General features: G+C 42.5%; 1 protein-coding gene across 1 annotated transcript in view; it reads left to right on the plus strand.

The window, feature by feature from the left end:
• Positions 1 to 207: 207 nt before the first annotated feature.
• The window catches only part of OVCH1 (ovochymase 1), a gene marked incomplete at both ends in the record, with an annotated part of 55,866 nt that continues 40,079 nt past the window's right edge, over positions 208 to 15,994 (plus strand). Inside the window, 9 exons of the mRNA XM_083365386.1 lie at positions 208 to 316; positions 3,142 to 3,251; positions 3,950 to 4,047; positions 5,376 to 5,548; positions 6,008 to 6,103; positions 9,400 to 9,551; positions 10,318 to 10,510; positions 12,120 to 12,246; positions 15,123 to 15,256. Coding sequence (XP_083221512.1) covers positions 208 to 316; positions 3,142 to 3,251; positions 3,950 to 4,047; positions 5,376 to 5,548; positions 6,008 to 6,103; positions 9,400 to 9,551; positions 10,318 to 10,510; positions 12,120 to 12,246; positions 15,123 to 15,256 — 1,192 coding nt within the window. The remainder of the gene's footprint in view (positions 317 to 3,141; positions 3,252 to 3,949; positions 4,048 to 5,375; positions 5,549 to 6,007; positions 6,104 to 9,399; positions 9,552 to 10,317; positions 10,511 to 12,119; positions 12,247 to 15,122; positions 15,257 to 15,994) is intronic.

The raw sequence follows: 15,994 nt of genomic DNA on the forward strand, positions 1-15,994 counted from the left end.
TTGGTGGTTTATTGTATATCAGAAATTGGGGCACCTACAAATGCCTAGAGAGGAACAGAAAAATATGTAGACTCCCATAGTGAAGCTACAGTCATAGTTTTGGAAGTGCATCTCAGAGTACAAATTGTTTAAGAACCCTCCCTGTAGTTAGTTGGTCCCAGACTTCCCACAAAAAAAATTACTTTTGCAGTCTTCTGGAGTTCAGAAATGGACAAGTTAAGTGGATCAGAGGAATGGCAGCCAATATCGTCTCATGAACAGCTGTTTGAGAACTCTGCTCCTTCTAAGCCACTGGACTTTGAGAGGAAGGAAAGAGGTAAGATTGTCCTTCTTAATATCTTTTAATATCTATTTATCCAAGCACATCTATGGGTGTGAATGTGCCCAAAAATCAAGATGGAAGTCATAACTGCAGTTGAAGTCTATAGGTAGTTCTTAACTTACAATCATCTGTCTAGTGACCATGTGAAGTTATAAGAGCACTAAAATAACTGAGATATGACCAGCTGCCACCCTTCTGATCCCATGGCATCCTCACGGTAATGTGGTGAAAACTTGGGTGCTTGGCAACCAGCATGTATTTACAATGGTTGTGGGTGTCACGGGGGTTATGTGACTCCCATTTGCAACCTTTCCGCCTGGCTTCTGGCAAGCAAAGTCAATGAGGGGGAGATTGATTCATTTAACAATTGTATGATTCACAAAACAACTGCAGTGATTCATAAAACAACTGAAGTACTCTGACAAAAATTGGGTGCAAATGCACTTAACAACTGCCTTGCTTAACAATGGAAATTCTGATCTCATTTGTGGTCATAAGTCGAGGTCTACCTGTATTTACTAGACTTCAATGCTGCTCTAATCCAAGACTGACTTTGGGTGGCTTAGAGACCTCAATGCACTAATGATTCAACAACACGGCTGGTGTTCAAAAATGTGTTGGAGCTGCCAAAAAAGCCAATGCAGTCCTGGGCTGCATTAACAGAGGGATAGAATCAAGATCACATGAAGTGTTAATACCACTTTACAATGCCTTGGTAAGGCCGCTCTTGGAATACTGCATCCAGTTTTGGTTGCCACAATGTAAAAAAGATGTTGAGACTCTGGATAAAGTACAGAGAAGAGCAACAAAGATGATTAGGTGACTGGAGGCTAAAACATATAAGGAACGTTTGCTGGAATTGGGTATGTCTAGTTCAGTGGTGGCGAACCTTTTAGAGACCGAGTGCCCAAAACCTGCACCGCCCCCTGGACCGCCCACCTGCTCTGCCGCCTGCCCCTGCTCCACCCCCTGCTCCACCTCGCCCACTCACAGGGCTACCCACCGCCTCCACAGCCTGCTGATCACCCAGGCGGCCCTGTAGCACCATGGCAGCCACGCCCTCCACCCGCACCCAGCAGCATCATCTGTGTGCTTCTGGGCATGAAGGTAGAGTCATGTCCCTGCTGCCTGGCTGCCATGTTCTTGGCTGCACTGCTCCACACAGGCCACGCCCAGGGTTGACTCTCCAGGGGGGGGCTTCTGGTGATGAGGGGACTGCGGGGGGAGGTGGGGCTGGGGCAATGGCATGCGTGTCAACAGAGAGGGCTCTGAGTGCCTCCTCTGGCATGCGTACCATAGGTTCGCCACCACTGGTCTAGTTTAATGAAGAGAAGGATGAGGGGGTGACATGATAGCAGTGTTCCAATATCTCAGGGGCTGCCACAAAGAAGAGGGAGTCAAGCTATTCTTCAAAGCACCTGAAGGCAGGACAAGAAGCAATGGGTGGAAACTAATCAAAGAGAGAAGCAACTTGGAACTAAGGAGACAGAACAATTAATCAGTCGAACAACTTGCCTCCAGCAGTTATGAATGCTCCAACACTGGAAACAGATTGGACAACCATTTGTCTGAATGGTATAGGGCAGTGATGGCGAACCTTTTAGAGACCGAGTGCCCGAACTGCAACCCAAAACCCACTTATGTATTGTCGGGTGCTGGGTGGGCGTGGCCCACTGGGTGGTTGTGGCCCATTGGGTGGGTGTGGCAATTGCGTGGGCGTGGCCCATTGGGTGGGCATGGCTGCAGTGGTAATGGCAGACTGGGTGGGATTAAAAAGTTCAATCAATCAATTCCAACTTTGTGAGATCTTTTTTTTCCCCGTGAGAAGTTGAAATTGATTGATTGAACCTATTTTTTTTTGCACATGGTGGCAGAGGCCTAAAGCGAAAAGGTTTTATAAAACCCAGCCGAAGGCCTAGGACTGGGGTGACAGTACCCTTGCCCACAGAGAGGGCTCTGCATGCCACCTCTGGCACACGTGCCATAGGTTTGCCACCACGGGTATAGGGTTTCCTGCCTGAGTAGGACATTGACTAGAAGACTTCTAAGGTCCCTTTCAACTCTGTTATTCTGCATTCTGTAAATACTAAGGAAGATTCCACTTGCATTCATTCATCCCCTGCAGGAGAGCAAAATGCAAGACATGAGACCCCAAAGTCTTGCTGAAAAGCAAAGTCTCAGTCATCTTATTAAACCCAGCAGGATTGGGACCAACCTAATATCTGGGAGATGATGTTCCATAGAAAGGGGCAGCTTCTCACCCCAAATGGTACAGCTGCAAAATGCGATATTTGCTTTTTATGCAGCCAGCAAAGGTCAGTTTTGTCATTCATTTCATTACTGCTGTGGAAATTTATTTATTCAAATAAACAGCAGTAAAGAAGTGCTAAATTTGTCCTTGAGTCTTGAAGTGAAGCCTGGGGGCTGCAGGATGCTCACTAGAACATTTCAAGCACTATCAAAAAAATTTTTCTTTTTTTTCCAAGTCAACAGCTGGATTTTAAACCATATGTCATAAACCATTTCTTTATTAATTAAAGCATTCAGATAGCTGTCCACCTTTCAACCAACTCTGGGCAGCTCCCAATCAAATCATAATTCCCAGTCAATCATAAATCATGGTTTGAAAACTTCAGGTATATGCTAAGCCAATGCCTACCAGTGCTCTGCAGAACCCAAGGGCTTCCAGGACACAGATAGAGGCACTGGCGTATGCTAGTGCAAAATATCCCAATATTACTTGGAAGGCAGTGTTTGGCCTCATGTAAGACTGCAAGAATAGTGGAACCTCAAATTCCCCTCCTTTCTGCTTCTTTAAGGAAGAAAATGTGGATTCCGCTTCATGGATCTGGAGGACGATTTACAACTTGGGTCCTTTTCAAGAATTATTGGAGGAAGAATGTCTGTACCAGGAGGGCAACCCTGGCAGGTATCTGTGGTTTTTTAAAAAAAAGTTTGCTTATTGCTATTCCCAGGAACTGTAGTTCATCTTTTTTTAAAACAACAACAACAAAGTTTAGCATTTATAGGTAACCCTTGTTGAGTGATTGTGGCCATACAGTGACCGTTTTGCAGCTGTGATGGTGACGACAGAACAACTTTGGAACCAATTCTTGCATTTTTGACCTTCACAGGTCTGTAAAGCAAAGGCAAGCTGAAGTAAGATTGTAAGCTCAGTTGCGGTTTCACTTACTGACTGAGTTGTGGGCCCCAGCTGTGTTTGGTAAACAAGGACTAGCTGCATAGCTAAACCAGAAATAGCAGATGTCCCTCAGCAAGTTCTCTAATAACTTCCAAATGCATCTACCAGCTGCACAGTAGAATGGTCAAGGGAAATGTTTTGTAGTCCAGGACTCACTGACTGGTACCAATATTAAATACCAGTGAAGTTCTAATAATGCCTTGGCAAGACAAACTTGTTTGTATCAGTTCTATGATTGATGTCCCTAGAATACAAGGACAAACTTTTGCTGCTGTTCACAACTCCCTTGTCTAATCAAACTTCTAATTGGCCAGGCTGGCTTATGGCAGCCACTTAAAACAAAATCTGTACATTTGCAAAACTCTTTTTTCCCCCCAGTCATCTGGTTTCTGTCTTCTGCCATCCTCCCTCTCTCCACTTAATAGGTCTCCATCAAGCGAGGCCGGTCTCATTTCTGCGGTGGCAGTTTGATTGGTGATGATGTGGTGGTCACTGCAGCTCACTGTGTCATAGATTTCGATCTGTAAGTTATATTTTATATAAATTGCTTGGAGAGGAACCAAAAGCAATTGAAGAAGATGCCTGGTTACTTGTCTGCTGAGATACGGGGGCAGCTTCTGGAGTAGCATGTGCATAAAGCTTGTGGAATCTGCAGGCAGAATGTAAACCTAAGGCTGAAGGGAGGAAGTGTTAGTGCAATATTTATTAACCTTGGCGACTTTGAGATGATGGTCTTCAGTTCCCAAAATTCCCTAGACATCCCAGGGGGTCTGGGAAAGGAATAGAGGAGAGAGAGAAAAAGAGCAGACATAAACAATCAGGAGACAGTAGATTAGTTAGATGTCAACTTATCACATAAATAATAGTTTAATCCAGATGGGGGGGAAATCTGGGGAGAAGCATTTCAAACATTCAAAGAGGTTCTCCCATAATTATCTAATTATAAACAAGAATGAGAAATTTATTCCAACTTTCCAAAATGTCACGACCAGCATTGTACATAACATTCTTGAATTTTTAATCTTGTCCACTTGTGTGGCAAGATCAAACTAATGCTGTAGGTACCGATGGTGACTAGTCTATTTCTTGGATGCTTACCCAACAGCAATTGCATTTGAAGCAAAATACTGTGGCTGTGAGGCATGAGGGCCCAGTGGTTAAAGACACTGAGCTTGTTGGCTGGAAAGCTGACAGCCCAAGTTCGAGGCCCAAGAGCTGTGCAACGGGGTGAGTTCCTGTTCCTTGCTCCAGCTCCTGCCCATCTAGCAGTTTGAAAGCAGGCAAATATTAAGTAGATTAACAGATACCATTTCAGTGGGTAAGTAATAGTGTTCCATGCGCCTTTGGTATATGCTGGCTATGCTGGCCACATGACCACAGAAAATGTCTTTGGAAAATGCTGGCTCCCTCGGCCAAGAAACTGAGATGAGCATCACACCTTAGGACATGACTGGACAGGGAAACTTTTATCTTTTATTTTCACTGCATGCTTTGCACATTAAAGTGGCTCTGTCTGGGTGCTTGCCAGGCATGTTGTGAATTCCAGTTTCTAAGAAGGAAGCCTTGGAATTCTGGGATTCTGGCTAGAAATTCTGGGAGTTGCAAACCCCAGAAAAAGGCTGTTTGTAAGTCCATGAGAGCTGATGATAAAAATGAATTTGCTAATAGGTTTCAGTACATTAATTTGACTACTTTGTTGTAGAATTTGCTGGGTATCACCTCTGCAAGTTTAGGGATTTTTTCTCCTGTGTAGAAGAATCAAGGAATCATAAATTTGGTTTTACTACATTGGATGTATAATTTGTGCAAAAGCCATCTGGCTAAATAATAATTCTTTCCACTCTTTTTAAGAAAAGTTGTGAAGAATCTGATTGTAACTGTTGGTGAGTTTGATCTTGGCAGTGTGGATGAAGAAGAACAGAGTGTCCCAGTCTCTGAAATTGTTGTCCATCCTGACTTCAACAGATTTGGGTATATGGATTCAGATATAGCACTGCTGTATTTGCAACACCAGGTACAATATGGTAAGAAGAGATTTGAGTGAAGCACTATTAAAGAAAATGGTTGGAATGTATGCCAAAAATGGGGAAGGCTTGAGAGAGGAAGGTTGTAACTCAATCTCCCAACTTTGGGAAAGCCTATGACCTCAGTAGAAGGGGTGTGGCCAAGATTTTTTTTGTGTGTGTGCAAAAGTAAAGGAAGTTAAGGATGGGGATAGGAGCAAGAGAGTTTGTAGAGGCAAACTATACTCTGGAACCTAGGAACAAATTTTTGATTTCTCATTGGATTCTTTTTTTAAAAGGGGAGGGGGGAAAAACTGGAGATCAAATCTGGAAACTTCTACTGTACATGCAGCATTTCTGTATCATTGAGCTGTTCTTTGGGCACAAAAATGTAGAAATGAAATCTTCTCTGTGAAATTCATGGGTGTTCATCAAAAGAAAACATTGATTTAAAATTTCTGGGTGTATTCCTTCTTTTAGGCTATGAAGTGCAGCCTATCTGTCTTCCCCACAAGGAAGATTTATTTGAAGCTGGAACACTTTGTGTTGTGAGTGGATGGGGCAAAACCTCTGAGGGTGAGTATTTTGTCCTGAGGAGAGTGGCATGTGAAGTTTGCTATTGACTTACTTTTTAATTATTCCAGAATGAACCTGCAGAACTACAAAACATAGTGGGACTCACTATTAGCTTTGTGGCCTAGAGCTGCTGAGAGTCATTGTACTGGACCTTATAAAGCCCAGGTTCTCCTCCATTCTGGCTCACCATCTTTCTCCTATTATCTCATGGATTTTCCTCACTAATGAATTGAAATGCTTCATATAAAACTCTATCAGCATGGACCATCTGAATGCTACACCCCATCCTGCTTCTAATGCCTCTGTTTGAAGTCACAGTGGTTATCTGGCTTCTCTCTAAGGCAGGGTCTCCCAACTTTGGCAACTTTAAGAGGCATGGACTTCAACTACCCGGATTCCCCATCAAGGGGAATTCTGAAAGTTGATGTCCACACATCTTAAAGTTGCCAGTTTTACCCTCTGCTCTAAGTAATGGAGGCAAGACCCAACAGATTTTACATAGTTTGAAATTACCCCTGGACAGTGTTAGCTGAAGGACAACATAAGACTGACTCACACAGGGTCCAGGGACAAGTTATAGGCAACATTGTGAGACCTTATGGAAAAGAGATTTTGGGGTTATGGATTTGTTCCAAGGTTTAAGTGCAAATGGGGAAAGACCATCAATCATATTTCATTCTGTGGCATCTCCTGCTCTACATTTCCACCCTCAATATGAGCATTTGGTAGTGACCCAGCCCAACATCTAGTCATCTGGAATGATGAGCACTTAAGGGATTGTATGGCACATCAAAGTAATTGGGAAGAGCATGAACAACCTTGCTACTTGGGCACCCTCCAGAGATATTGGTCTGTATGACAACAATTATGGCTAGTACACTATGAGAGAGGTCATTAATCTTCTTTGAAGGAAAAGCCTTGAAGCTGCTTGGAGCTTTGAAGTTTCCTTGCCAATTACAGTATAAAAGTAGGAAAGATCTATTTTTCTCAGGAAGGCTTGAAAGAGGCAGAGTGGATGTAAAGGAAACTATAGCTCTATAGACATTGAACACTGAAGAAAGTTCTAGGATTGCATTGGCTGTTTTAACTAGGAGGATGGAGTGATTTTGGCTGAGTAATCTTAATATATCCTACCTTGAGGTGGATGCATACGTTGCCTAGAATTTTGCACTGAGAGAATCAGCAGATTTGTAAAACACTTTAGGGCAATGTTTTTCAACCTTGGCAACTATGAGATGTCTGGACTTCAACTCCCAGAATTCCCCAGTCAACTGGGGAAGTGCCTGGGGAATTCTGGGAGTTTGAAGTCCACACATCTCAGAATTGCCAAGGTTGAAAGCACACCTTTCTTGCCTGCTTCAGGACTAATGGAAAAGTTCATTGAGATCTGTGTTCAAACAGTAGAGAAAATGCCTTAAGATGCATGAACTTGCTGCCTCTTAATTAGCATTTTGAAAAACAGGGATTTTCCTTTTATCATGTGCCATTATTTCTGTTATATACTGGGTTCTTTGCTTGATTGATGAGACGAGGCGAGTGAGCTCAGCAAGAATCATTCTTTATTTGCTTACAGGAGCTGAACTGAGAAACAGGGCTGCGAATGAAACTATTTATACCCTGGGCTCTAGGTGGCAGCCAATAGGTTTAAAGCAACCTATTGCCACCCTAGAAGCAGCCAATGGTGGCACTGGAGACGGGTTGTCTGAGGAGCTGGGAGCCGTTAGCCAGCTTCCCTGCTTAAACAACCTTCCAGCGATTAACCCCACATGATACTCTTTAGTAAGACAAAACCCAATACATTACAATTTCCATTATTAAAAAAAATCGTAATCTAAAATTTATTTTAGGGTGATTATTTCAGGGCATTAAATTTTATATTAAGGTTTTTGTTAAAAAAAATATTGTTTATATTTTTAATACAAACTGAAAGATGGTTTACTACCTGAATGTTACCACCTGCCCTAGGGAACAGTAGACCCCACAAAATTAGGATGGCTCCAGACATTAGGCCAGGAAGTTGAGGGAGCCGTCTTTATTATCTTTTGCTAAACTTCTATAACCTGGGTAAAACATGTCTTCTCCTTGTTATCTTTTTTTTCCTTTGGAATTTTGTGAGCCACTCAGAGTTGTCTACGAGGAGGCTGCAGTATAGTCTGAATAAATGAATAGATAAATAAAATTAATGTTCCTTATCACCGTTTCTTTGGGTTTTTAACTGCTGCATTAAGAAGTCATTTGGAATGCCGAGAAGTTGTTTGGGGTTTCAACATCACAATAGTTTCACCCGTTTAGTTTTATCTGGCTTATTGTATGAAGCCAGCCACTGTGGGAATGTGTGGATTGATCAACAAACCAAGTCAGAGCAAATTAAATCAAAACTTTATGATAGTTATTGACCAAAAATTCAGTAAGATAAATGAAATTTGATACATAATGAAATGTATTCAAAAGAGACAATAAAAAAACTGAAAAGGAAACAAAAAGACTAAAGAGGACCCAGATTGTTGGGGGCAATTAAGCTGACTTTGTAATAATGCCGCTTGGGGTGTGTGTGTGAAAGCCCTAATAAGCAGGCATATACATAGAATGAAGGCTACTGCTAAGCTTGTAAGCCGCCCTGAGTCTTCGGAGAAGGGCGGGATATAAATGGAATTAAAATTAAAAAAAAATACCTCCTCACCAGTCAATTGACACTCAGATAAGCAGATTAACACCAAAGTTAACATTAGACAAACAATCAAGGAATTACCAAACAAGCTAATGATAAACAACAGCCCAATCAAAGAACCACCAAGACCATCCCACCAATACTACCACTAGTTTATAAAATAAGAGTAAACCTCTTCCCTACTTGCACTGATGATGTTACCTAGTTTGGTAATCAAACGTCTGCAGGAAAACAGCCAAGTTCAGAGAGCGCACATAATGAAATATTCAACGTTTTTTTAGAATGTAAGCATGGTTACCAAAGACATCCTGTCCATTAATGGTGACCTTCTCATGGCAAAGTGATGTCACTAAGTAGCAACATTTTGCCATAAGATAAGTGAATTTAGGATTTCTATCAACTATAAAGTAGCTTTCATACAATTCTTCCAATGCAAATAGGACTTTTCTTTAAACCGATGGTTGGAGTAGCTGTCTCTCTCTCTCTCAAAAAACAGAGGCCCAATCAAATTTTAGTGTGATAGTGAGGATATGCAAACTATTAGCTTGGGTATGAAGAGAGCTTTCCTGTTCTGAGATTTCTTGGAAAATACTTTTTTTGGATCCTGAAGAGTTGTTTTCTTTTGCAGCTGGGTCCCTGTCAAACATCCTACAGGAAGTGGCACTCCCCCTCGTTGACAGCCTAACCTGCAGTGAACTGTTGAAAGCTTTAAATTTGCCTCCAATACAGAGGTCCATGCTGTGTGCTGGTTTTCCAGATGGTGGAAGAGATGCGTGCAAGGTAGAAACCATACCACAAGGGTTTAAAGCACCCCAGAAAAAGAATTTGCAAGCTGTCCCAAATCAATTTTATTCTTTCAATGTTAGGACGATCCCCCATGTTTCTCATGGTGTCCTTTATTTTTTCCCCCTCTAATTAAGGGCAATGCACCAATACGGTGAAATAATTGCTGGAATTGTACTTCTAGTTTTATTGCCTTGATGAAAATACTGACCCATCTGATAATTTGAATCATAACTTACAAGGGTCCACTCAATGCCAGGATCTTAAACAGTTGTCTCCCATAATTTTTTTTTTAAAGCTAGAAAAGAAGAATAGATGCACAAAACGTGCTTGCAGCCTTGGTTTATGTGATACTCTTTTTTTTATCTTTGTGATTGAGACAAATTTGAATTTAGTGTATTTGCTGGATTTCTTTTCTTTCAAGATAATACAATACAATCGAGCAATACAGTATTGAAATGGTGTTGATTAGAAAGTAGGACATTTTGGTCTATGCCAGTGTTTTTCAACATTGGCAACTTTAAGAGATATGGACTTCATCCCCCAACCTACTTCACAGGGTTGATATGGGGAGGGGGGAAATGGACGAAGAAATGTTGTATATCCTCCTTGAGCTCCAAAGTGGAAGGCAAGCTCTAAATTCAATACATCTAATAAAATAACGTGGAGAGGGCATCATGTTCTTGGCATTTTTCTAAAAATGTGGATTGTGCCACCACTTGCTTATCTGGAAGGGTTCTTCTCATATTATGTTGTATATCAGGGTGATTCTGGAGGCCCTCTGGCATGTAGGAAAGCCAGCGGCATCTGGACATTGGCAGGCATCACCTCATGGGGAATTGGCTGTGGAAAAGGCTGGCTTATGGACAAGAGGATCAATGGCAGTAGAGGTTCTCCAGGCATTTTCTCTAAAGTGGATGAGCTCCTGGATTTCATTACTCAACATATGATCAGTAGTGAGTATTGCTTTGAACTCATCCTTCTTTCACCATTGATAATCCTCTAGGATTACATGATTCTTTGGCCCCATAGCAAAAAGTGGAGGGATGGGGGTGGTTGTTCTCTCTGGAAACTTTCAATTTCTAAGGGTTCTCCCTTTAGTAATCTTTAATACACTCTATGGTGACCAAGTCAGAAAACAGTAGAGTTAATGAAGATGGGATGGGACTGGTGTTTAATGGCTTTCTTTTTAGACATCTAGGCATTCAAAGGGAGAGTGCTTCTCATGTATTTTTTCCAAATTGAAGAGAGAGAGGTACAGTTCCTTGCTCCCCTATGATCATAGTGTTCATGTGGTCAACCTCTAGATGAAAATATAAAGTGATATTTGGTAAATCAGTGGCAGAAAGTACACAATTACTGGGTCAAGTGATGCTTTGTTCTGAAAACGTTTTACTGTACTCTGCCAATATTAATCTGGAATGAGCACCTGCATTACAGAGGGAGAAATTTTGCCGCTCAGAACTTCCCCAGAAGGAGACCTGGATCAAGAGATTCTGCAGGGGGAAGGGAGAAAAGGGTTCTGGGCAACCACACCCTAGAAGCTGATAAAGAAGAATATTTGTAGCTCAGGGTTGAAATGAGGGGTCCTTGGTGCGCTCTGAGCTTGAAACCAAGCTCAGAGAGGACCAAGTACACCTCATCCTAGAATCTCTTAGAATATATCTAGTAGCTTAGGAAGTTATAGTTTTAGTTTGGCAACATTGATGTTAGGCTCATGCCCAGAGATGAGACTGAGATCCAGTCAAGTGCAATCTTTGTTTGCTTACAACTAATACAGGGCTCCTCAACCCCCGGTCCGTGGACCAATACCGGGCCGAGGAATGCCAGTAACTGGTCCTCACAAACAAGCAAAGCCCCATCCATGGGATGCAGGCAGCACACAAAACCATGCACCCTCCGATCCGTGGAAAAACCTTTCTCTACGGAACCGGTTCCCAGTGCACAAAAGGTTGGGGACCACTGATCTAATAGACTGAATCTTGCTTTCTATAACTTTCTAAGGTAATGGATACAGTATACAGAGTATACAGGATACAGAGCCTTGGTGGAGCAGTGGGCTAATGCCTCCTTAAGTAACACCAGCTGCCTGCAATTAGTGCAGGTTCGCATCCCACCAGGCTCAAGGTTGACTCAGCCTTCCATCCTTCCGAGGTAGGTAAAATGAGGACCCAGATTGTTGGGGGCAATAAGCTGACTTTGTAATAATGCCGCTTGGTGTGTGTGTGTGTGAAAGCCCTAATAAGCAGGCATATACATAGAATGAAGGCTACTGCTAAGTTTGTAAAGCCGCCCTGAGTCTTCGGAGAAGGGCGGGATATAAATGTAATAAAAATAAATAAAATAAAATAAATAAAATATACTTAGAGATTCTAAGATGTAGTTACCCTGAACCTCTTTCCCCTCCCCCCCTCCAGCTCAGGATTGCTCAGTTTCTTGATCTGGGTTTCCTGGGAAAGTTCTGAGTTGGCAAAATCTCCCCCCTCTGCTGCTGCAGGTGCACATTCCATTACATCGTGTTGCTGACAATATTTCACAGGTACCTTTTTGCTTTCTTTGGCTCAGAACCTGGGCCAAGCTTTCTGCCTGCATCCAGCCTAGAAGAATGCAATCCCCATGGAAACCTGATGTTTGGGGAAAGTGGCCTTGTTCAGTACCCCCACCTGAGTGAAGACAACTACCTTGATAACAGGTATGTATTTATTACAGGTGCTGAGTTTTCTTGAGGGACATTACTACACTGCCTTGGTGGAGCAGTGGGCTAATGCCTCCTTAAGTAACACCAGCTGCCTGCAATTAGTGCAGGTTCGCATCCCACCAGGCTCAAGGTTGACTCAGCCTTCCATCCTTCCCAGGTAGGTAAAATGAGGACCCAGATTGTTGGGGGCAATAAGCTGACTTTGTAATAATGCCGCTTGGGGGTGTGTGTGAAAGCCCTTAATAAGCAGGCATATACATAGAATGAAGGCTACTGCTAAGCTTGTAAGCCGCCCTGAGTCTTCGGAGAAGGGCGGGATATAAATGGAATAAAAATAAATAAATAAATAAATAAATAAATGCCCCCGACCTTCGTTCATTTCGCCGGGACCTGAAGACCTGGCTCTTTGAGCTTTCCGGCCCAGGTTGAGAGTTTTAATTGGGGTTTTTATATTTTACTTCAGGGATCGAATTTAATTATTTTTAACTGTTTTTTTTAATTTTTGTATTGTATTCATGTTTTAAACACCTTGTAAACCGCCCTGAGTCCTACTGGAAAAGAGCGGTATATAAATCTAATAAAATCTAAATCTAAATCTAAATGAGCTGCAGTGACAGGATTTTGTGAAACCAAAGGAGAGTTGATAGATGCAACAGAATATTAAATGCACATGCACAGTAAATGTCACCGAGTTAAATAATATTCTGAATGCAATTCCTAACCATAAAGAAATAAATTAAATATAATGTGCTTTGCCTTTCTAGTCCTTCACTGCTTCTTTGACAAATAGATAGGGGCGGTAGATTCCTAGGGAACTTGACGCAATCGCTTATCTGTACATAGATGCCTTCTTAGCAGTCAAATGCTAGCAATCCTGCCAATAATGTAATTATTATTTAATTATTCAATAATTATTTGAATTACTTGTTAGCAATTTAATTTCTTATTCAGTGGTTTTGATATATTTGCTAGCCATTCTATAATAAGGCAACTGGCTACACCAAAGATCCTCAGTGTTTTTGGAGGTGGCCTAGAAGTAGTAGAGGTAGTCCTTGTCTTACAATCACAACTGAGCCCAAAATTTCCGTTGTTAAGCAAGACAGTTGTTAAATGAATTTTACCTCATTTTATGACCTTTCTTGCCATCATTGTTAAGTGAATCGCTGCAGTCGTTAACTTAGTAACAGGTTTGTTAAGTGACTCTGGCTTCCCAGGTCGCAAAAGGTATTCACCCCAGGACACTGCAACCGTCATAAATAGGAGTCATTTGCCAAGCAGCTGAATTTTCATCATCTGACCCTGGAGATGCTGCAATGGTGATAAGTCACTTTTCTTTCACTACTTTGTAACTTTGAACAGTCACTAAATAAATGGTTGTAATTCGAGGACTACCTGTATTCCAGGATCAGGTGTCCAAAAAGTGGGCAGGGGCAAATTAAGATTAGATTAGATTAGATTTAATTTAAATTGCACTCAAATTAAATATAGTTGCCTATTTAATAATTTCCCCATTCTGTTGGAACCCTAGACTTGTTCAATGTAAGGATTGGGTGTGGTACTGCCGATAATCTATTCTAACCCTCCGTTCAATGCAGGAATAAAGATTAAAATTTGGAGGTAACTTTGGAAGAGGAACTGGGGAGGGGGGGCATAGCTTAAGGTACAATAGGGAATACATTTATTTTTTATTTATTTTAATCCCATTTATATCCCGCCCTTCTCCGAAGACTCAGGGCGGCTTACAATTTAAGCACAACCTAATGTGCTTAGCAATAGCCTTCATTCTATGTATATGCCTGCTTTATTAGGGCTTCCCCCCCCAAGCGGCATTATTACAAAGTCAGCTTATTGCCCCCAACAATCTGGGTCCTCATTTTACCTACCTCGGAAGGATGGAAGGCTGAGTCAACCTTGAGCCTGGTGGGATGCGAACCTGCACTAATTGCAGGCAGCTGGTGTTACTTAAGGAGGCATTAGCCCACTGCTCCACCAAGACCAGGTCCTCAAATTACATTCCCTTTTGTTACACTTTGAATCAATACCTGTGATTCCTCTTTTATGCCAACTTTTCCACTCAGTGGAAGTGAGTCACTCAGCTAGGAATTTTAAGAGATATAGGATTTATATTTTCCAGAAAAACTCTGTTACGAAGCCAGGAACTTGTAGTGCAGTGTTTTCCAATCTTAGCAACTTTCAAAGGTGTGGACTTCAACCCCTAGAATTCCCCAACCAGCAGTTCCTGTCCACCCCACCCCTCTCTTATCCATGACAGCTCACTGGGAGATCGTGGTCCAGTCTGTCTGTCTCAGTCATCTGAGTCACGCTCTTGCTATTGTCAGGGAATGATGAAGAGGGGGCTTTATATATGCTGTCTTAGGTTTCTAGATAAAAGGCAGGATCTAAAAGCCAGAATTATATATCCTTTCTGTCAGCGTTCCCCAAACGTTCCGGCTTTGCGGACAGGGGTGGTGGTGTTCCATGCGATCAATGTGCAAGCGTGCATGCACAAATGGACTGCACGCTTGCCCACTGCTCACACAACTGCAGCTGCATGCACATGTGTGCTCACTCACCACTTCTGCTGTCTGGTTCCAAATGGGCCACGGCCCAGGGATTGGGGACCCCTGCTTTATGTTTGTATTTTCTCTCTGTGGTTCAATCTGCCCATTCACTTTGTGTGCAAACAAACAAATAAAAGTTGGGGGAGATGAGTTCGCTGCTCTGTTGCTTTGGTAGTACATTTGTAGGTGGTAGAAGAAGACACAGTGCAAGGCATTTTCATCTGAGAAGTCCATGACAGTTCCTGACTTCAGGTGCTCAGCAATATCATGTCTTCTGCCCAAGCCATACTTTAAATGGTCTATTTCCAGCTGGTGCATTTGGAACCTAACTGTGTCTGAAGACAAGATCATTCTGGTGGAATTCATCAAACTAGACGTAGAAGATCAGATTGAATGTGACCATGACTACGTTGCTTTCCATTCAAGCAAGAAGGAATTAATTGGTAGGTTTGAAGGTCTCTAGTGTGATTCCTTGTGAAGTTTCAATCTAAGATTTAGGAAACTGCCCTTGGCTGAGTTGACCACTTCTCCATTTGGCCAAATACATTAATTATGATTAGCAGATGCTCTGTGGACTGGTGTTACGACCCTGGTTGCCTAGGCAGAGCCAGGCTTCACTAGAGTCCTTTATTGCTGTGCTAATTGTACAACGAATGGCCCTGCAATGGCCGGTAAAGCTCCACTCCAAACTTTCCTGAAGGCAGCCATCTACATTTCCACAAACAAAGTCAATAGTCACCAGGGCCAAATTGCAAAGGCAGAGAGGAAGTTCAAAAAGAAGGTGCAAATCCACACAGCAAGCTCTGTAAGTCATACACAAGCTTCCAGGTCCAGAGGGCAAGGTCAAGAGTCCAGAAGTAAGGGACAAATTCCACAGGTTTTTCCAAGGTCGGGGGAGTGGATGCCAAAGCAAAGCAATTGTTCCTGACAAAGGCTAACTCCCCCAGCCTCTGCTTAAGCCAGGTGTTCCTTGTGAGAAGGAGTGGGGCGACTTTCTCCCGAGCAGCCTCGCAGACCCTCTTTGTGCTTGCCTCTGCTCAATTCTCTGTGCTCTTGGATCTAGTGGGGGAGGCAGCTGTTTTTCATCAGAGGGGATCTGGTGCCTCTCAACACCACTGCCTGTCTGCAGCTGATACTCCACCCATGTCTATGAGGGCAGGCAGATCCCCGTTGATCACTTC

The sequence above is a fragment of the Vipera ursinii genome, assembly GCF_947247035.1.
Source record: "Vipera ursinii genome assembly, chromosome: 6".
Lineage (NCBI taxonomy): Eukaryota > Metazoa > Chordata > Lepidosauria > Squamata > Viperidae > Vipera > Vipera ursinii.